The sequence below is a fragment of the Pongo pygmaeus genome, chromosome 15 (genome assembly GCF_028885625.2).
Source record: "Pongo pygmaeus isolate AG05252 chromosome 15, NHGRI_mPonPyg2-v2.0_pri, whole genome shotgun sequence".
In the NCBI taxonomy this organism is placed as follows: Eukaryota; Metazoa; Chordata; class Mammalia; order Primates; family Hominidae; genus Pongo; species Pongo pygmaeus.
Genome location: NC_072388.2, coordinates 20,681,775 through 20,704,897, shown reverse-complemented (window position 1 = coordinate 20,704,897; position 23,123 = coordinate 20,681,775). Strand labels below are relative to the sequence as shown.

General features: G+C 44.5%; 1 protein-coding gene across 1 annotated transcript in view; it reads right to left on the bottom strand.

Annotated features, from left to right (window-relative positions):
- Positions 1 to 434: 434 nt before the first annotated feature.
- The window catches only part of LOC129012897 (T cell receptor alpha chain MC.7.G5-like), a 595,859-nt gene continuing 573,170 nt past the window's right edge, over positions 435 to 23,123 (bottom strand). The window contains exons 4-7 of the mRNA XM_063651408.1: positions 4,829 to 5,101; positions 2,943 to 2,987; positions 1,945 to 2,052; positions 435 to 984 (exon numbers count right to left, since the gene is read on the bottom strand). Of these exons, the coding sequence (XP_063507478.1) occupies positions 1,946 to 2,052; positions 2,943 to 2,987; positions 4,829 to 5,101 (425 nt within the window). The 3' untranslated portion in view covers positions 435 to 984; position 1,945. The remainder of the gene's footprint in view (positions 985 to 1,944; positions 2,053 to 2,942; positions 2,988 to 4,828; positions 5,102 to 23,123) is intronic.

Sequence of the window (23,123 nt, the reverse complement as noted above, 5' to 3'; positions counted from 1 at the left end):
CCATGAATTTGTGAGACAATGCGCAGTTTCAGTGGAAACCCAGTCTGAGAGGAGAGGCAAAGGAAATACTCCTGGAGGGCAGGAGACAGTGGGTGGCATTTTGGGGACACTTGTTGTGTGGTCCCTGTCTGCCGCAGGTCACTGCCACCCACGTGTATGGGCTTCTGTTATGGGTGGTCCCGTGGCGTGGCATGGGAGTGGAAGAGGAGGGGTCCAAGCTGGTAGGTGGGTTTTCCTGGCCCTCAGCATAGCCTGCTAACCGGAAACTTTTAGAAGTTATTCCAAGAAGAGGTTGACTTAGGCAGCTTGTTGAATGAGGCTTCCTGGACAGCATCACGGACAAATGCCTTGGTTTTTCTCTGCCCAGCTAGTGATCACCAGCAAGCAGAAAATGACTCCTACCAAACCCAGTCAAACAGAGGCACAGTCTCTGCTCTTCCACATCATTTTAATGAAGCCATCGGCAGCAGGATATACAACACAGCCAGATACACAGCATAGCAGGGCCTCGATAATGAGATAATTTCCCCCCACGTCTTGAGAAGAAGAATACTATGTATTTCCTTATGAACACTATTTATAAAAAATAAACCCCTCACAACATTCTCCAGGACCTAGAGCCCAAGAGAACCCACTGAGGATCCATCATCTGTGGGATGGCAGAGGCAGTCTCTGGGGAGCGGGAGGGAATGTGCACAGCCAGGGGTGGCTGCAGCAGCCTTGCCTCTGCAGTGAATGTCAGGCAGTGACAAGCAGCCATAAGGGAACAGAGGGGGTGGCAGCAGTGTTTGGCAGCTCTTCAGCAATCTTAATCACAAATTCAGGTAGGATCCAGTTGGTGGCATTGCCGGTGGGGGAGCACAGACGTGGTAGCAGCTTTCTCCTCCTTGGGGGTGGGAGAGTTCCCTCTGTTTGGAGAGGGAGAAGAGGGGCGATGCGGAGGAAGGAGCGAGGGAGCACAGGCTGTCTTATAATGTTGCAGATCTGGAATGAGGAAGAACAGAAGTCAGGCTGGACACTGAGGAAGACCCAGGACTGTTAGGGGTGTGATGGAGATGGCTCTGTTTGGGGCTGTGTGGTAGCGTTCTAGGAGCAAATGGACCCTGGAGTTCTTATTTTTTTTTATTATTTGAGACAGGATCTTGCTTTGTCTTCCAGGCTGGAGTGCAGTGGCACAATCACAGCTCATTGTAGCCTCGACCTTCCAGGGCTCAAGCGATCCTCCCGTCTCAGCCTCTTAAGTAGCTGGGACTACAGGTGTGCACCACCACACCTGGCTAATTTTTTCACTTTTTGTAGAGGCGGGGTCTCCCTATGTTGCCTAGGCTGGTCTCCAGCTCCTGTGCTCCTTCTGCCTCTGCCTCCCAAAGTGCTGGGATTACAGGTGTGAGCCCCCGCACCCAGCCTGGAGTTTTTTTGATGGTGATGGAACAGGATGCAGTTGTCAGCAAGACGACTGGGGACCCTGGGGGAGGAGGGCGTGGAGACTCTAGCCAGGATTAGGGTATAATATGAGTGTAATGTCTTCTTTCTAGTGAGCTAAGAGAGCCGTATTGGGGAGAGAGGACATGAGGAGAGGCCTTGGGGGCCCCTTTAGGTTACACGGTGAGAGAAGTACAACACAAGGCATGTGGTGTGCACGAGTGTCTCTCTTCTTGCACTCATTAGCTGTGTGGCCTCAGTTTCTTCATTTCTAAACAACTGTTCTTCCTACTTCATAGGGGAGAAGTTCAACTGAGGCGGCTGAAATGAGTATATTTTACAGTGTTTCAGGCCATTGTTATTGCCCAAGAGGAATTTGTAACAGGAAGAAATAGGAGAGTTTGGTGGGCTCAGGCTTTGGACTTAAACGCAAGACCCTGCAGGGAGGTTTGCTCTCAGAGCTTAGGATGCACCCAGAGACCCGCATCCCTAACCCCCACTCCCAGCTTCAAGGCCCCTCACCTCAGCTGGACCACAGCCGCAGCGCCATGAGCAGATTAAACCCGGCCACTTTCAGGAGGAGGATTCGGAACCCAATCAATGACAGGTTTTCAAAGTTTAGGTTCACATCTGTAAAACCAAGAGGCCACAGCGGTTATGGGCTTGCATGTCCCAGGCCTGCATGGCCTGCAGGACACACCCATGGTTTTCCCCAAGGCAGAGCAGGCTGGAAGGCAGAGCAGGCTGGGTGGGGGAGGCCTGCGGCTCCTGCGTCTCCTCTCCCTTGCAGCTTCTGTACATATCCCCTTACAAACAGATTTTGTGCATTCTTCCAGGGCCAACAGTATTGTGTTTCAAGACAGAAACACTGACTAGACTTGGCTCTTATTTTATTTCTGAGCCCTTCTGGGGATGGGGCAGGTGCTCAGAATTTATCATCACAATCCCTTGTGTCCAGATGGGCCCCTTAGTGAGTTCCGCTACCACAGGAAGGATGACTCAATAAGAACAACTCCAATGGAAATGAATATGGGCCCAGGGTGGGTGTGAGGAGTGGCAAGAGATTCTTGAGAGACAGGACCATTTCCCAGAGCCTATGTGAGTACTGTTGCTTGTCTTGAAAGAAGGCAAAACCTCTTGGCTGTCCTCAGGATGATCTGGTTAGTTTAGGGCTATCCCTACGGGAGCCAGAAATTTCACAGCTGGGCCACCCAGAAGCTCTCTCTGGCTCTCTTGACAGTGGAGCTGTTGAAAGGAATACAGAGGCCTAGGAGAGAGTCCTTGGTCTATTGAAGCTAGAAACTCATCCTCAAAGTGCTTAGAATGGAAAGTCAGAGATGGTGAGAGGGATTCAGGAGAGACCCCACCCAGCTCTGGGCAGGTCTTGAACCGCTGTTTCCATTCCTCATCATTCATTCCCAGATCTACTAATTTCTTCCCACTCCCTCACCCAGGCAGGGTTATTGCGGGTTCATCACTTCCGCAATCTTGTGCAAACCCAGGCTAGACCCCTGTCTTACCTGTTTCAAAGCTTTTCTCGACCAGCTTGACATCACAGACACTTTCTAAAAGGAAAAACACAGACATTCTTTCAGCATCCAGAGCAGGCTGACTCTCCCACCCCAGACCTCCTAGTTCTTGGGCAGGTGAACATCTACAGCCTTTCCATGCCTCCTTGTAGAGAGATCTGGAGGGAACTTACAGCATATGGGCACCTGCTAGGGAGAGCCCCTGGCCCTGGCAGGACCGATACCTCGGCTCCTGGAAACCATTTCTATTTACTCAATATACACTGTTTGTACAAAGTACATGTTGCATGACACTGGCCATAGGTGCCATCACACATAGACCCTGCTGTTGCCTGGCTTCATTCTGGAGTCCAATGGAGGCAGCGAGGGATACACAATGACAAGGGCCATAAAGAGTATAAACAGGTACTTTCATGTGTTCCAAAAAGTTTTGATCCCTGCACCCCAAATTTTTTCCTTGGTTTCATCTTAGTAAACGGCACTGTCATTGACTCAGCTGCTCAGGCCAAAATCCAGCTGCTTTCCTTGATCCCCTCTTTGCTTTCTCATCCCTGCATGGTTCTACCTTTGAAACCCGAATGGTGTTGGTTACTTCCCTGCCACCACCCTGCCCAGGCCTCCATCACCTCTCTGCTGCAATTGCTCCCTTTCTGCTTCTACTCTTGGCTTACAACCCACTCTCCATATAGCACTCAGATTGATCTTTAAGAAAAGCAGGCCGGGTGTGGTGGCTCACGCCTATAATCCCAGCACTTTGGGAGGCTGAAGCGGGTGGATCACCTGAGGTCAGGAGTTCGAGACCAGCCTGGCCAACATAGTGAAACCCTGTCTCTACTAAAAATACAAAAAATTAGCTGGGCATGGTGGCGGGTGCCTGTAATCCCAGCTACTCGGGAGGCTGAAGCAGGAGAATCACTTGAACCTGGGAGGCGAAGGTTGCAGTGAGCCAAGGTGCACTCCAGCCTGGGCAACAAGAGCAAAACTCCATCTCAAAGAAAAAAAAAAAAAAAAGAAAAGCAAATTAGGTGTCCCTCCCCTGCTTGAAGCCGATCAACAGCTTTCTGGTGTACTTAGAATACTGTCTGCCCTCTCATGGCCTAGGAGGTCCTGTGACCCGGCCCTGCCTCCTTCATTCAACTCATGCCTGCTGCTCTTCTCCTTTCTCATTGAGCTCCTGTCCCAGGCCTCTATGGGTCCTCTCCCTGCCCTTGGTAGGGCTGGTATCTTCAAGTAGCATTTCTTTAGAGAGTCCTTCCCTGACTTTTGTCCTGAAGGTGGCTGTTTTCTCAACCCTGAGTTAAAACACATTCCAATCTGAAGTTATTTGGACTTTTCCCAGCTGACAGATGGGCTCCCCCAACTAGAATGGAGCTTCCTCTGGGCACACCCCTCATCTGACTTTTTATTCCTCCACTTCAGCACCTGGTGCATTCATGTGCTGGCACAATCAGTGGTTGGTGGGTTAATGAGTGACTGCGTGAGATTGACTTAGTGAGCTGGGAAAGATTTTTTGGTAGACAGGGAGAAATAAGGACAGGCAACTTGGAGAAGGGGCTTAGAATGAGGCCTAGAAGAGCAGTAAGGGGCAAACAGTCTGAGCAAAGGCAGACAGGCAGGAACTCAGTTGGAGAGACTGAGGCTGGGCCAAGTGCCCTCTCCTGCTACCTTCTCTTCATCTGCTTTTTTCCCGTGTCATTCTCTGGACTGCCAGAACAAGGCTCACTGTTTCTTAGTAAAAAGAGGGTTTTGGTGGCAATGGATGAGGCCGAGACCACCAATCGGAGGAGTTTTAGACATCATTGACCAGAGCTCTGGGCAGAACCAGGCCATTCCTGAAGCAAGGAAACAGCCTGCGAAGGCACCAAAGCTGCCCTTACCTGAGCTGGGGAAGAAGGTGTCTGCTGGAATAATGCTGTCGTTGAAGGCGTTTGCACATGCAAAATCAGATTTGTTGCTCCAGGCCACAGCACTGTTGCTCTTGAAGTCCATAGACCTCATGTCTAGCACAGTTTTGTCTGTGATATGCACATAAGAATCCTTACTTTGTGACACATTTGTTTGAGAATCAAAATCGGTGAATAGGCAGACAGAGTTGTCACTGGATTTAGAGTCTCTCAGCTGGTACACGGCAGGGTCAGGGTTCTGGATATCTGTGGGACAAGAGGATCAGGGTTAGGACATGATCTCATTTCCCTCTTTACCCCAACCCAGGCTGGAGTCCAGATGCCAGTGATGGACAAGAGCGGGGCTCCGTGGGGCTGGCAAGTCACGATCTCATGCTTTATATGGGAAATAGCATCTTAGAAACCAGCTGCTCCTGATGGACTGGGACTCAGGGACAGGCACAAGCTATCAATCTTGGCCAAGAGGCCATGATTTCAGTGAATGTTCACGGCCAGGCCTGGCCTGCCACTCAAGGAAACCTGAAATGGAGGGCTACTTAATAATACTGCTTATTCTTCTATTTAATAGGATCTTCTTCAAAACTCCAGCAATATAACTCTGGCAGAGCAAAGGCAGGCATGGAAAAAAGGCCCAGTAAAGCAAACTGTACATCTTGGAATCTGGAGTGGTCTCCCCAACTTAGGCTTGGCATTAGCAGAATGGGAGGTTTATGGTATGTTGGCAGTAAGCTGGGAAATCTATCACATCACCAGGAGATTGCTCTCTCATTGATAGAGGTTTTGAACTATAAATCAGAACACCTGTGTCTAAGCCCCAGCGCTACCGTTTACTCAATATAAGGCCTTGAGCAAGTCACAGCAGCTCCTTACATCTCAGGAATTTCATCTGCAAAATGAATATGTTGCCTCATCCACCTTCCTAGCCAGGCTCTTCTGAGAAAGAAATGAGAGCTTCTCCATATAAACATCTATTTAATAAACTGTAAAGTACCAAACAAATGTTAGTTGGAGCCATTGACCCTGCCAGAATATAGCCGTGATAGAGTGCTAGTGAGTTATGCAGAGCCACAGCGTCTATCCTTCACCCTCAGAAAGCAGGAGCTGCTGGAGGCTTTTCCTTAGTGCTGAGACTCATTCTTTAGTATTTCCGTAGGATTTTGTGTTTTTAATGTGACTCTCATTGTTTATTCTTTCCGACCTCCTGCCTTTTGAGGAGGAAGCAGAGGTTTGCCAGAGGATTAGCATGTTGGGGCCACCCAGAGAGTTTCCAGCAGGGCGGGGATTAGAATTTCCCACCCAGTGGTTCCCTGCTCCCACAGCCCCTCACATGCACACAAGATTTCTCAGACCCTGGTGATTCCCCGACAGTTGCTGAGCCAGCCATGGTGGCCTCGGCAATGCAGACATCCAGCTGGATCCAAAACCAAAGAAATCAGCCCCTGGGATGCTGAGTGGGGGAAGAGCTGCCTGCAGCATGGGGCTGCCCCTGGAGCAGTGGAGCAGGGGTGGGCTCCGTGGTCAGAGGGGAGAGACACCCAGAGCTTTGGCTCCAGAGGATTCTGCGTACTTCCCTCCTCATACAGGGGCAGCCTGACGTCACTCTGGGTGAAGGCCCTAAGGCACAGTTCCTTTGTTGGGAAGGGACAGACAGAAAGCCATTAGCTCTACCAACACGTCCCTCTGATTGTTAGTCATCAGTGGGGGTACTGGACAGCACTGCAGAGGGGGAGAGGAGTCTGGAAGTGGCGATCCTCAAGGCAGGGGATCAGGGGCCACCAGATACAGGTTGGTTTTAAAGAGGAAACGGGGTGGCTTTGTGGGGCAGAAACCCAACTTTGAGTCCTGGTTAAACACTCACTCAAGTCCTGGGACCGGTGGGTGTAAGACTGGAGAAGATCTAGGCTGCTCTGTCTAGTATGAAAGTCTCTAGCTACATGTGGCTGTTGAAATAAAAATTAGTCAATGTGAAATAAAATGTTTTCAATTAAAAAATGGAAACTTCATTTCAAGAGCTCAATAGCCACATGTAGCTGGTGGCTATTGTATGGGACAGTGCAGATTGACAGAACATTTCCATTGCCACAGAAAGTTCTATTGGACACTATTGGTCTAGAAAGCACAATGCCACAGAACACAAGACTCTGAGAAATGGCAACAGGGGCTGAGTTAGAGGTACTTAATTTTTTTTAGCCTTTTTATCCTTTCATCCCATGTACCTTTTATACTTTTTATCCCCATGTACCTCTAGTTCAACCTTATCTCTTTGCCACTTTTAATTTGGAGGTGTTTAGGGGTCTGTCTGCCAGAGCCCTTTGGGGAGAGACATCCTATTCTACCCTAGTAAGAAAAACACATCCCGTCACTGATGATATCAGAAGGTAGGCTTGGCAAGATGGAACCAATTTTTTGATGTGGAAGTTCAGCTATTCTAGATCCTAAACTGTCCTTTAAATTCAAAATGAACTGCAGAAGCACGTGTGCTCTAGTGCTTTAGGTCCCTAGGGACACAGCAGTGATTGAAAGCTTCCTTACCATTAAATCTGTCCCCTGTATTTGGGCACCAGGGACCCAGAAATCAGAATTAATGACACTGACTCTGGGTCCCACTGAGGCTCTAGTGAGCATCAGGAAACTGTGGGCACGGGCAGACGTACAGGGAGAAATGGAAACTCTGGTTCGTTTGCCAGATTGTAACTGGGAGGTAACACCTTCATACCACTCCCAGTGTCTCTATTACAGAATTCCTTAGGTTTCTCCTCCTCTAAGGTGTGGGATGACCCCTCTCAGAACCCACCGAGGAAGGAGAGGGGAGGTCTGCAGCACTGTAGCCGGCTCCTCTCACCTTCACTTCTGGTCTGCATCTCTAAATCGGATTCTCAGTTTCCCAATGGCTGGCCCTGGCCCTAATTTCTGTATTCTCTTGAATGCTCTAGTATTTCCTTTTTCCATGCCTGAAAAGACATCTTCTCTGCCTACTTGTCAACCAATTTTATTATCAGATGTATACTTAGGCTACAATGCATGTGCCTTGATTATTCCCAAGATCATGCCTTCTTTCTTGTTGTTCCCTACGCCCAGAACTCCCCTTCTCTCCTTTCTCTGCCCATACAGATCTTAACCATCTTTCCGGGCTCAGTGAATCCTTTGTACCACATGAAAGTTCTCAGTCTAGGCCAACTTTTCAGCCAGCACCCTATCCCCTCTGAATCTCTATTGTGTCCATTGACATCACCAACTGGTCAATACTAAAATAGTTTTCAGGCTGCTTAATTTACAATAGTTCTGTACTTTTGTCTAGTTTTTATACCACTTGAGGACAGGACAGGAATCTATCTCACACTTCATACTCAGTCTAACATTTTATAGAGTGATAGTCACATAGAAGGCATTTTACAATACCCATTGAATGATTAAAGTCAAATTTTAATGTGTTTGACCTAGAGAAACACGAATATTCAAGACAGATAGTGATGCTTTTCCCTTCCCAGATCTCTGTAAGAAAATTAGTCACAACATCTTCAGCAAGCCTCACCATAGTAATAAGTGATATCCCCAGAGAAAGGATTAGTGTCACTGGCCCATGGGGTTGCACGTGGTGCCACCTGGGATGACTCACCAGATATAATGAATACATGGGTCCCTTTCCCAAATGGGAGTTTCTCAATTGTTCCTCCATTATTCACACCACAGGTGACACCATTGCAGAAACTCACAGGACCTACCGATTACTTAAATAAGAGAAACACTGATCTCCCCCACAAAGCAGGAGAGCAGGAGAATCACACTCCTAAGAGTTAGACCTTCTGCTCCTTTTTTTTTTTTTGAGAAGGAGTCTTGCTCTGTCACCCAGGCTGGAGTGCAATGATGCGATCTCAGCTCACTGCAATCTCTGCCTCCTGGGTTCAAGCGATTCTCCTGCCTCAGCCTCCCGAGTAGCTGAGACTACAGGCGCGTGCCACCATGCCCGGCTAATTTTTGTATATTTAGTAGAGATAGGGTTTCACTGTGTTAGCCAGGATGGTCTTGATCTCCTGACCTTGTAATCCCCCCGCCTTGGCCTCCCAAAGTGCTAGGATTACAGGCGTGAGCCACCACGCCTGGCCTAAACCTTCTGCTCTTTTGCACTGAAATTTTGCTTCTGATATGAAAGTTCTCCTCCTGTTCCATTCTGCTGTGGTTCCCTGGGCTGAGGTTGTGATTTCATGTGATTTCAATAAACCAATAATTCAGTAGAACGAACACCTCAATTCCAGGCAGCAGTATCTTGGATACGTTTGTGGAAGGTTCAGGAGTACTCACTCATCGCCTTCCTCATGGTTCCTAACGTCCCAGCCTAAGGATGATGTCTGCAGAGCACTGAGTGCTGGATGGGAGGATTTTCTGGGGATGGGTGGAAGAAATCATTTTGGAGCCCACAGAGGAAAATACCTGGGCTCAAGTCGGCATTTTGGACAAAGAAGAAATAGTTGTCCGTCCTCCTTTGCTCTCCTGCTTCATTCTAGTTACTTGGCTGGATGCTCAGTCTGGTCCCTGATCCAAAGATTATCTTGGAAGCACTGCTGTACCCCCACTGTGGGTAAGGTCTTTGAGATAACCTTCTTGATGCTAATCTGCTGGAAGCCACTGGGGTCTCAGAGCAACATTCTAAAAGGCTCCTTGGGTCTTTGTTGCTTACATCTTTTATTTCCCAAGGAAGCGATTCTCCTTTCCCTTTATGATAGTGTAAACCTTAGTATAAGCAAAGTCTCAATAATAATAATTATAATAATATTTTAGAAGAGCTACTACTTATTGATCACTTTTTATATTCTGGCCATTATCTCATATTATTATGATGTAGTTATAGTCATTTTGCTGTTGAGAAAGTGGAGGCTTTATTGAAAACAGCCAGTGAGAGTAGAGCCCGGATTTTCCCCAGGTCTGTGGGCCTCCCTCTACATTGCTGCCTCTATACCTTGTAATTGCATATGGTATACTTGCCCTTCAGTTAGGGGTCTGGGCCACTTTTACCCTTAGGAGGAAGTTGAAAACTCTCCTAACTCCAGAGAGGAAGATTCTATGAGTAGGGATCCCCACACCATGTTTATTAGCCAATCCAGGGAATTTAGCTGCATGCTGCAATAAAAGAGAATTTGTGTTTGCCATTAACTCATCTCTTTCCCCCAAGGGCACTTAGCTAATTTCCTGAATGTTCAGATTATCTGGTGCCGATATTATCAGCTTCGCTTGAAAGCACTGAGTATTTGGAACTCTTTTTATGTTTCTATAAATTATTCTGCTCAGATTTTCATTTACTCAATTGGCTCTTGGCACTTCTGTGTTTCATATGAGAAATGGGAACATTTTAATTCACCAAGAGAGCTTGTAGGAATGGAAAATGAGTGCTTCTCAATATATCCCCAAGTTTGCTATAAATCATCACCTGTTTTCTCATAGACAAGTGGTCAGTTCTTTTTGCACTGGTCACTTGCAGGGTCATACTCACATGGGTGTACAGCCAGCCTGGTCCCTGCTCCAAAAATCAGCTTATTGTAGCCACCAGAAAACACACAATCAGATGGCGCTTTACAAGAACTCTAACCTGGGCAGGGCAATCCTGGCTGGGGCACTCCATCTCCTGTCCCTGTTTTCCAGGCTCCCCCAAGTCAAACTTTCTCTGACAAGAGAGAAAAGTCTCACCTACCAGGTCTTAATTCCTCCTACTCACTCCTGAAGATGCATCAGAGGCCTCATTGATGCTGATTATTTCTTTCTAATCATCATGAAATAGCTTCATTTTATTTTGGCAATTGTTGAACACCTACGCAACTGTGCAGCAGATGCTCCAGCCACTGTCGGAACAGCTCCGGGGCAGATTAGATGCAGGCGTCAACATGCAGGATCTACGATGCCCCAACACTTTGCAGGTTTGCCTACTAGAAACAATGACAACTTTAACGTCTTTTTCCAAATGTGAATTTTTGGTCTTCTTTGTACACACCTTTCTAACATAACTTGGAGCTGTATGTTTCCAGGATGATTCTGCTCCTAATGGAGAAAAGTTTCCTTAGAACAAATCTTTTCTAGGTGGTCTCTCAAGTGGAGACAGACTTCATATATTTATCATTAGACCTCTTTCTTTTTTGCTGCTAGAATTCATTTGTACTGCTTACTTATCGAGATACTGTAAACCTTCCACCTCTGATCTCTGGTTGTTGAGAAATATGATAGGTTTCAAGCTTTATAAATTCAGCCTGAACCGTGGCTGAGAAGAGGCTTTGATGAAGCACACATATGAACAGATAAATACAGAGGTGCTTTTCCTTGAGAGATGGGCCTTCTCCCACCACAGACATCTGGATGGATTCTGCAATCTCCTGGTTTTGAGGTCTAACAACTCTGCCTGTTAGAGAATACTTGTTAATGTCTAAATCATGAGTCTTCTAGCCAGAAGGCATTTTTTTTTCCCACAATCATTTGTTTGGTGACACCTATGTGCCAGGCATTGTGCTGAGCTGTAGAGCTGTGAAGATGAAAAAGGGTCCTGCCCTCATGGAGCTTAAGGTATAGTGAAGGATGTGTGTATGTACCAGGCAATGAGAATTGGAGGCTAGTCACGTCTTCTGTTGTGGTTCCATTGCAACTTGCATGTACCTCCACTATGACATGGTGAAAATGGGCTATAGTTGTCTGTTTGCACTCTGAGCTCCTGGATGGCAGAGACTCTCCCTCCTTTCCTGGATGGCAGAGACCCTCCCTCCTTCCCTCCTTTCCTCCATTCCTTCCTTCCTCCCTCCCTCCCGGTCCTTCCTCTCCTTTCCTTCCTTTCCTTCCCTTTCCTTTCCTTCCCTTCCCTCCCATTCCCTTCCTCATACTTAGTGTAGTGCTTGGAATAAAATAAATGTCCAATAAATATTTGTTGAATACATAAACCCTCTAAATATTTCCATTCATTTCTAATTCAGTTCTGCTATCTTCTTTTATTAGGACTATTTCATTTCTTCTTTAACTTCTATATGGTTCCTTTTTACAAACTTTTTATTATTTTTATGGCATTATTTAGGCTCTAAGTTCTTCCTGTATCTCTCAATTGGATGTGCAGTTTTGAGAAAGTGTGTTCAATGCCCAGAGTCTTTGGGAAGCATAATTCATCACCTTTCATGAAAACTAAATGGTAACAAAAATAAATCTTTTGGCATAATCAGTCACAGTTTCTTTTCTGATAAAGATCTTTTGTCTCAAAGGAATCTGTCTCTGCAATGATGAGATGGCCAATTCCCATTGGCAAATGCTACCGTTAGAAAACAGACTATTAAGCTAGTGGCTAGGAATTGAAATGTCAAGATATTCAAGCCTCATAAAGAAATATGAAAAATTAGTTCAGAAGGTACAGATTCATCATCTAAGAAAGCAGAGTAGGGGCTTTCTGTGTCTTTGGCCAGAGCCTAAGTTTGGGTACTTACTTGGTTGCACTTGGAGTCTTGTTCCACTCCCAAAAGCAAGTGCTCTCCTGCCCGTGTCCACACCCTGGTACATCACAATACAAAATCCTGCCCTCTGCCAGCTGGGGGCAGCTGCCCATGACCCCCACACACTCACAGCTTCTGTCTTGGGAGAAAAGCTTTTAAGCAGCCTATTCTATCTTTTTGATGATAAATTTTTCTTTCTCTCTAACTTTATGCCCAATAAACAGTCCCCCTAATTTTCTCCTTCCCTCCCTGCCATACCTGTATCCTGCCACCCAACCCAATGACTCTGCTGACCTCTTCAGAAGTGCTGAGTCACCATGCCATGATCACTATGGTAAGAAGGCTCAGGATGGGCAAACCAAAGGCCAAACAGATGGCCTTTGAGGTGTGAGGTCTTCCTTCACAGAATGCAGGAGGCATGGTGGTGGCATGGTTAATAACAAGGCCCTAGAGTCAAATAGATTTGAGTTAAACTCTAGCTCTGTCATTCCTGGCTGTATAATCTTGGATAAGTTACTTATCCCAAGCCTCTGTTTCCTCACCTGTAAAATGGGCAAAATATCAGCTACCTATTATTAGGATGTATGTAATCACTGAATGAGAATTACATAAAAGACAAGAGAATGGCCGCTGGCACATGTCAGGCATTCAGTAAATAGTAGCTCATAATGGGATGATTCCCAGCAACGCTTTACACTGGGGGAAGGATGAGGCTTCTTGCAGCCAGAAGCCCAGAAATGCATCCCTGTACCATCCATTCCAGTACCACAGAGTGTCTCAGCACCCTGGCTGGTATGCTCTAATTTAGGGGGAGGTATCTCACGGATTCTAGGGGAGGTAGTGACAGAGTCTCAGCCATAAGAGACACAGGAGTGAGGGGGCAGAGTACACCCGTTTGTTGCCAAGAAGAAAGTTCTGTTTTAGAAACTTAACCAAGAGTGAAGTTTTTTTCTCAGCTTGGGGATTTGTCCTATGAAATCATTGTGCAAAACCCTTGTCCAGCACAGCCTCAATCATCTCATCATACCTGACACTGATAGTTACTCCCAGGCGACAAAGGACTCCTTTAATGATGGAACAGATCACAACACAAACTCTCACTACTACAGTATCCTTCCATAATATAATCTGTCTGCAAAATTTCCCTTGATCATTTCTATAATACTTACACGGATGAACAATAAGGCTGGTTCCTCTTCCAAATGTAGGTATGTAGCTTCCTCCTGATGCACACAGTGAGGACAGCCTTTGATAAAACCTGTTTCATGTAACCTCCCTCTACCAATTGCCCCGTGGTATTGGGCAACATCCTGGGAAACCCTCCTGAATACTCTCTGAGTTATAGAAAGTCTCCTACTGCTGTCCTTAGAGCTCCCGAGTGCTGGAGCCTAGGGGCGGGAGCCAGGGGCTGGGGACTGGAGAGTTCTTTGGCTCCTGTGTACCCAGGGGAAAATATCAGCTTCCCATCAGCAGAGAAGCAGGGCAGCAACTCCCCACGTCTGCTCCCAGCACCCCAATACAAACACCACACTCTGCTTGCTTGGAGCAGACATTCTGAGGGTCTGGCTCTGTTACTCTTTAGTTAGATGCAAGAAGCTTCTGAAATTGCTCTGAGGACAGACAGCAAAGGAAATTTTATGTGACATTTTGCTGAAGCTGTTCTGACCTCCTTTTCTCGAAGTGCTCCTTGTTCTCTTTTCCTTTCCAGAGCTCTTTGGCACTTCCCACTCCTAGTCTTCTTCCTATGGGAGACCCTGGGGTTGGATTTCTGTATATCCCTGTCTGAGGCAACACTAAATCCAAGCAGGATTTAGGCACTTCCTGTGATTTGTGCTTTCATCCTTCCCTCTTTACCATCTAGAATTAGGCCAAGGCATCCAAAGCCCTTGGATTCCTTTATTTCTAATGACCTTGACTCAGACAAGGCCCTGCCTCTGTGAAACCCTACAATTACAGAGAAAAAAGTCACAATAATTTCCATAGAATTTTTGAAAGATGGGAGGAAACAGAGACCATGCTGTCTACTTCAGAGATATGAAAACTGAGGCTCAGGGAGGTCATGGCCTGGGCTACAGTCCTGAGCTGGGGCAGGAACTCAGCACTTGGTTCCCTAGCAGGTGGACACTGCCAACACTCAGCTTATCTCACACTGGGTTTGAGGGTCACTTAGCAAAGAGCTGTGTGGCTCCACCAAACTCAGGGTGGGAGTAAAGGGCTGGGGACCCTCCACTACTGTGCACTGACCATCAGCACGATCTTGGACAGATGCTAGACCCTGGCGTCAGGCCCCTCTGCAACATGAGCAAGATGTCCCCACAGTCCCCTCCAGCTCTCACTTCTGTGGTCCTTTGTTCAATCTGAAATCCAGCCTCAGGGAAGATCAGGGGCAGCTTACATGAGAATGGGAGTATGGTCAGTGGAGATGCAGAGAAGGGGAGAGTGAAAGAAACCAGGGACAGGCAAAGATTTGGGACAGTGGCCACCAAAGATTCTTCGATATAGCATTGATGAATGGCATGTCCTTCCCCCGCTCCCATGGAAATATGATAAGAGGCTCTCCAGCACAGGGTAGGGATGGGGGTGGGTGCGGCCATTTGTGCAGGAGGATCCCAGCTCACTTACTTGGTATGACCACCACTTGGGTCCCCTTCCCAAAAGCGAGTCTATTGTTCCCATAGTCACACTGTGTAAGTGTATTACAAAAACGTCCTGGTTTTGCCCACCCCTTCTCTGAAGACACATCCCCTTCACATTAGCTCTAAGATCTGGAAACCCTGAAAGGCGGATCCTAAAGTTTTCCTTGTGATGGGTGGTATGAAGACTTGAAGGAACCTCCCTAAAGGGTATAAACAGCATCAGACCCCAATGCTACCTGTTGGCCTTCATTTTCCTCATCACAGCTATCAACAAACACAGCTTTGGCTATTTCTCCTTTGGGAAAAACAGAATCTTTACAAAACTTCATGAAAAACATTGTATCCTACATAGGCTGGGTGGGTGTGAATATTTCTAAAGATACCAGAGAGCAGGCGGGCATTTTCCTACCTCATCTGCCATGCTTGAGAAGAAGGTACCATTTTGCTAGGGACATATGCAAAAATGTATTTTTCACCTTGCCATAAATGCACACTGTGCTGGGGCACATGCTAAAGACATGCCTCAGCATGACTCAGAGTCACTGCATCCTCTCGGGGCTGAGTGAGAGTCTTGGGTGACTCACGCCTGACTCATTCCTGTTTCTGTCCTCAGCCCGCTCAAGGATGCTAACTGCCAAGGGGGCTTTTGTCCTCAAGAAAGTCAAAGATCTCAGCACAGAACAGACTCAATTCCTTTCCCAGAAACACATTTGGGGGAATCACGTGTGTTCTCTGCCAAAGAATGTGGCTGTGCATGGTCATTCCTGTCCTGTCTCCAGCCATCAGGGAACCCACCCCCCCATCTTGGCACATATACATATAAATTGTTATTAGACTTTCTATTATGAGTGCTTAGTTTCTCTGATAAGACTGAAAGTTCTTGAGATCAGGAGCCCTATCTTAGGGTTTTAGAAATTCTTTTCTTTTTTCTTTCTTTTAAAACCAACGATTCCCTGGTTTGTTGATGATACTCAATAATCATTTACTGAATTGAACTGACTTTTACTGTGCATAATTATTGGGACAGGGAGGCCAGTTCTGGGAGAGGTTAAAAGCTAAGTATACTCTGGGTAAATGTGAGCTGCAAAATCTAAGTACTTAGGCAAGGAAAAACCAAGGAAGCATTTCTAAGGGAGATAATAAGAAGGCAGTACAAAAACCAAAACATCGTGAGGTTCATATGACCCTCAGCAGAGAGGCAGGAACAAATAAGAAACTTGACTCAAAGGAAATTCAAATATTTCTCTCCTGATATCTTGACAATAATTCTCCTTAAAGGTAAAAATCATAATATGGCAGAAAATGTATATTTGAAATTAGCAGCATTGTTATGATTAATAATAACAAAATAGTAGTAATAATAATCTATTATAGACCAGAATAATTATATCTATATGTGCCTAATATTGAGGATAGGGCTACACATTTCTGCAGATTTGACTTACTTGGACTGACCAGAAGTCGGGTGCCAGTTCCAAATACGAGTTTCTGAAAGCCTGTGTTCACACTCTGACATAACTCTGTACAAAATGGGACCCTGTCACTGGGCCATAGCCTAGGATTGCCAAGTCACATGCAAGTTAGTTACTAAGGGCGTTTCTACATCTGCATGAATGTACCAAAGTGGTAGGAGGCATCTAATTTTACTATTTAACTTTAATTTTCCTAAGACCATTGGAAGATGACAACAAATAAGATAGAACCCAACTGAAGATTCTGCTTTGTATACAATGGGTTATATAAAAATGTCACTAATATTCAAGTTAAAAAAGTTACTAATATAATTACAGAGTTTCAGTTCTAGATAGGACCTAGGGAAGTTTTATCCATCCACACTTAACTGTTTGTTATTATACATGTTTCTTGCAAGAGTGATGCCCATGGATACTGTACAGTGCAACATTATTATTGCCAATTTATCTTCTAATTTAACTGGCAGACAAAACTATGTCCCCTTCCCCCCAAAAAGAAAAAAAATCAATGAAAACAGATGTCCTTCAACTGTAATATAAATCAGGTTATTTCACGGAACTTACTTGCTTTAACAAATAGTCTTGTTCCTGCTCCAAAGATAGTTTTGAAGCCTGCAGTATTTCCCACAGTGATTTGCACTGTGACAAAATGGGCCATTTCCTTCTCCTTCCATTTTTACACTACAGCTGGGGAGCAGGTCTAGGGAGCCTAAACTAAGGTGCTAGTAATAAGGAGGACATTTTTATACTCCCCTTGTAAAACCTATTTGTTTTTCCTGTTTTTGAGCATAACTCACACTTCCTACCTATCAGAAGGTTAGTTCCCCAAACAGCAGTCACAGAATATGGCCCCAGGACCAGGATCTCCCAGTTCTAGTCCCAGCCCTAGTTTGCACTGACTTTAGACAATTCAGCCAACCTCTCTGGGTCTTAATTTCCTTATTGGGAAAATAAAGAGGGGTGAACTAGATATTTTGAAGCTATTTCTCAGAGCTAAAGTTCTATGTCCAAAGTGCCTTCACCCTGCATTTCTCTCTAACTCACAAACGAGTCAGGCTCTTGTAGATCAGTTATACTGGTGGCTTGTCTGCCTGGGGAAAATACAAGAAACAGTGAAGGAAAGGGACAGTCAGAACAAGGGAGTGGCTGCAGCCAGCTCCCCTCTCTCTTCTCCCTATTGGGGTAAATGCTCTCAGCAACTCTGTACTTTTTGTTTTGTCATTGAAAGGGAAAGAGAACTCTTTAGACACTTGGGGCATCCGTGTTAAGATTTCCTGAAGCGTCCTCTCTAACTCACAGCAATATCTAAGGTAGAAAAGATGAATTCCAAGCATTTCACCAGTCACTGTGATTGGCATCACCTCTCATTTCTAAGTAAACTAGAGCACAAGCTCTGCGACATCATGCAGTAGAAAGAGCAGGGCTTTCAGGCGTGGTGGCACATGCCTGTAACCTCAGCTACTCGGGAGGCTGAGGCAGGAGAATCGGATCGCTTGAACCTGGGAGGCAGAGGCTGCAGTCAGCTGAGACTGCACCGCACTCCAGCCTGGGTGACAGAGCGAGACTCTGTCTCAGAAATAAATAAATAAATACATAAATAAAATAAAAAAAAAAAGAAAGAAAGAGCAGGGCTTTTTAGTCAGGCAGGCAGACCCAAGTTTAAATTTAGGCCCTTTACTTACTGGCTTTGGGATCTTGGGCACTTCCTTCTCTGAGCCTCAGTTTCTTCTTTTGTAAAATAGGATACTTCCCCTTACCTCACAGAGTTATTTGAGATAAACAATTCTACATGTTATGCATCTAGCATCGTGTCTAAACATCGTACGGACTGAGATGGTGGTTATTATTTCTGTGTTGTTAGGTTGTTGATTAACAGGGCTATTTCCTGAGGGTTATAGAATTTGTTTATGAAATACTCACAAGATTCCATACTCTTGAGTCCTATAAACTCTCGGGTGGTATAATAGCGAAATCCCAGAACAACAGATTTTGAGGGCTTTGACCCCCTCATCCACTGTAGGAATCTGAGGTGCTGAGAGTGGGGCAATAACTTATTCCAATATCACACATCCAGTTGGGACCAAATCAAACCTAGAACTCTGGACTGAAAGAAGAAACCCTGGGTTCCTTTCTCTGTACTTCACTGACTCTTCTTGGATGATGTTTAGCATAAGGGGGCATAATCTCTGGAATGAATTGGGAGTGGTTTTTTTGGGGCATGAGTAAAATGACCTTGAATATCCTCTTCTAAATGCACCACTGAATCCATGGCAGTGGAAGTGGAAAGGATCTATTTGATCACGACAATGCAATTTTCTGCTCTTCTAGCTCTTTTCTTCTATTGAGCATCATTTAGCTTAATACTAGTATTAAAAACTCTCACGTTGAAGAGAGCTGAAAATCTCATATCTTGGAAAAAGTCTTAGTGGTTAGCTAAATTCCACCCTAAAGAAAGCACGCTTATATAGTCTTTGAATACTTCCACTAATTTATCTGGATGTCACAATTCTTAATGCTTCAGTAATAGATTAAAAATAAGATACAATGACAAAAATAACATCATCTTTTCTTATGCTTATTGTCACCAGAATACATTTTGTAATTACCATAGAATCTCATACTTACTCAGTTCCACTTTTAGCTGAGTGCCTGTCCCAAAGGTGAGTTTGTTTCCTCCTCCCGTGAGTATCACAGTGTTTGATGCCTCACAATAAACTCCCTTTTGCCACTTTACCCCTTTTCTTGATGTGCTCTAATGAGTTAGAAAACACTCAAACTTTAAAATAGCTATTGAGTTACTCCTAGGAGAAAAAAGTGCCCCAGATGGGATAAATTCATAGACTTTTTGTACTAAGAGGCCAGAGAGGCCATTGGACCCACTTCCTCATTTACAGATAAAGAAACCGAGGCTTAGAGGCAAGAGATCTGGTCTAAGTTACATTGCTAGTTGGTAGCAGAGACCAAAACATGGCTCTATTTGAATCCCAATCTAGCGTTTCTTCCTCCCCACTACATGCTCAAATGTACTGTGTCATTTGCTTAATTTTCTTCTTCCCTTTGGCCTGGAAACTTGATTTCTTTGGGTGTTTAACTTCAATTAAACAAGAATTTATCAAGTACTTACTTTTGTAAAAGGACCATATCAGACACTTCATGGAATATTAGAGAGGGTCTATTCTCAAGGATCTTTTGGTTCAAATAGGCAGATATTCTCAGTAAGAAAAGATTTCTGTAGCTGCACAGGTCACAGATTGTCTGAGATTCCACAGCTAAATTTGGGATATGGAGGGTTAGAGGAATGTGAAGGGTGCCCGGGGAGAGACCACAGTCTAGGCTTTAAACAGGAAGTGAGGCTATTTCTGGAAAAACCACGTTTGTCCTAATTGTCTAGGGTATTAGTCCCTTCTCCATCCTGACCTAGTGAATTAGTTCTACTGTTATTTCCAACTCTTCTATTAGCTATTTTCATTTTTAAATGAAGAGTCCATGGAGGCTCAATCTTAAATTCACAGAACATTGATAATAAAACAAGGATGATGCAATCCATGAGGATAACACACAATACATATGGAAGCCTTAAACCAGATAAGGGGAAAACATGGGTGGGATGCAGTCAACATGTACCTGGAGAGACTAGAAGCATAGTCCCCTTCCCAAAGGTGAGTGTGCTGTATCCTGAATTCACACTATAGCAAATCCCCATACAAAAATGATCTGCAGTGTTAGGTGTTTCAACCCATGGTCTACTTAGGGAAAAGGAAAGAAAACCTTCATTTATGAGCCAAGTGGATTAATAATCTGCATATATTCCACTACCTCATTTGGGCTTCAACTGTGCCATGAGCTTAAATATTATTATCCTCATTTTACTAATGAGGGATAGGTGATCTGAGGCTAAGCAGGTTGGGCCAGCACTGCTAACAAAGATGTAAGTATCCTGGATCTACAAGACACTTTGGCAGAGGACGGATAAATCTTAGGAGGAGCTTTGAGAGAAGAATCCTCTTCCTTGTTCCTTCTAGAGAGGGATTACAGCTATATTAGGGTTCTTTTGCTAGAACCAGATATCAGAACTCTAGTAACAGTGCTCCTAAAAAACTCCAGGTCATTTTGCATTATACAATCATTTCCTGAGACATGAAGACATTTTACCCTCAATCTTTCTGTTACCTCTCTGACACCTTACTTACCAGGCCTGACCAGCAGTCTGGTCCCACTCCCGAAGATCAATTTATAGCTGCCATCCATCCCACAGTGTTTCCTAGTCAGTCAAAAACACCCAGAAGCCCATACATCCTTTGCATACCTAAGACCTAGAGATATGGCCTTTTCACCTACAAGGAGATATGGGTTACATTTTAACTTCCTTTTTACACAGGCCATTTGACTCAAATTTGGGGTATTTACTGCATATCACTTGAAATGAAGTTTCTACCTACCCATATCTCTGAGTCTGTCACCATCAAACTCATGATTTTCAACTCCATTTATCCAACAGATGTAGCTAGCCTTTCTTTCATTTCCATTACAGTTATCAATTTTTAGATTCCTGACATAGTGTCACCCATAATTTTAACTTCAATCAATCTGAAACTTCATGGAATAGCATCTAGATCATCATGAGTGGCAGCTTCCTGCTCCCCCGAGTCAACTCATTTTAGAAGCTCAGTGACTCAGTGGTAGCCTTGTTACTTACTTGAGTCCTACCCAGCCCCCAGAACCAAGCATCCCTCTGATTAAAGGACACCCACTCTGCTTTAAGCTTGGTAAAAAGTACTACTTGTCTTCTCTTTAGTTCTTTTCTTTGCAAATCTACTGTTTTCCATTGGCTTCACGGGCAATGTCTTAGCTTTTTTTGATATTAAGAAGAAACACAAACTGGATAAAACAATACTAAGAACATGCTAAGGGATGTTCTTATACAATCCCTTTCAGTCTCCTGAAACAGCCAGAAATATCTCTTTATGTGCTCCAAATGTTACGGTCTGAGAGAAGACAACACAAGGAAGAGGAAATGCATAGGAAATTGGACTCACTTGGGATGACTTGGAGCTTTGTTCCAGTTCCAAAGGTAACTTTCTGGTAACCCCCAGAATTCACACTGTAATGCCTGCCTTTACAAAATGACTTCCCTTCCCCTGCCCTTTTCGTCTGGGTAGCATTTGAGCCACTATATTTCAGTAGAAGAGAGAGTGCTTTTTACCAATGCTTAGGGCTACAGATTACATGTAAATGCCTATTTCACTAAGAACCTACAAATTCTCATGTTAAAAGAATTCTACAATCTGACATAGTTTTTTTTGTTCTATAAACAATATTTTACATGTGGATAGCATTTAAGAATTTACAAAATACTCTCACATATATTAGCTAATCTTTAAAATAACATCTGAACCCCATAAATATATACACCTATTACGTACCCACAAATTAAAACAAAAAATCTGAGGTGATAGTAAATGTTTTCATTTTATAGATAAAGAAACTATGGCCCAGATTCACTAATCAAGCCAGGTCAGAAGAACTGGAAGTGCTCAGCCAGACTTTCTGCCTTTTTCTTTAGGATCAACTCTCTAGGCTGTTTCAGTCTGTTGTGCTTGGTTCATCCACATGGCTATTTTTTTTTCACAGCTAGCTCTTCTATCCTCTGTGCCATTACTTTAACATTTCTTCCTTCATTGGAATCCACTTAAGTCTGCATACACCATTAATTTCTTGACACTTGGGCCTTCCAAATACTGCAATAAGTTTAGTGGGTCTCAGTAGCCACATAAAGCCTCCTACTTTAGTGACATATTGCCTACTTACCAGGTTTTACTGATAATCTTGTCCCACTCCCAAAGATGAATGTGTTATAAATCACAGAACTGTGCTGCCTGACAAAAACGCCCAAGTTACCCTGATAATAGATTAATGTGATTAGCATGCAGCTATCCTCCCTCATGGGAGCTCTGGCTGGGATTCCCCCTTTTTGATACCGGAATAAAGACTAAGCCATGGAATTAAGCCTGCGAAAGCCTCTTTTCAGGGCACCATAGTGGTACAACAGATGTAGTGGAAAGCCTGAGAACAGTCCAAGTGACATTCTCTAGACAACTCTGAAACTTATTTCTTTCAAAGAGATTTACATAATTTCGCCAAGTAATCTTGTTTTAATAGCCAAAGGATAGCAACTCTGACCCCCATTTTTACCTAGGAATCAATACCTATACATAATCTCATTTTACCACTGTTTAGCAAACTGCTCATATCCTTGTAGATAATCTTTCTTTCTTCTATCAATTAAATGTTTTTTATGAGCATGGAAAAGGACAGGGGCTATGGTTGGAGTATTAGGGGTGAGAGACAACATCCAATTTTCCCATGTGTTTAAATGGCTTTCCTTATTAAATATCAATATTCCTTAACTCAAAGAAATAGGAGGCCTTTGGTCACCTGTGCAATATATGACTACAGGATAAGTACAAGCACTATGATCAATAATTATCAGGTACTTACTGGAACTCACTGATAAGGTGGTTCCCTTCCCAAAGATCAGTGCAGTTCCTGCCTGGTTGGCACAGTGAAATGAGGCCCTGCAAATACCTCATGTACCTGCTCACTCAAATCCACCTTGGATATAACTATAAATGATGGAAATTTGCAAAAATCTCAGTGGGTTTTAGTATTCGGGTATGAAATAGCAAAGCTCTGTAATTTCATGAAAAAGAGG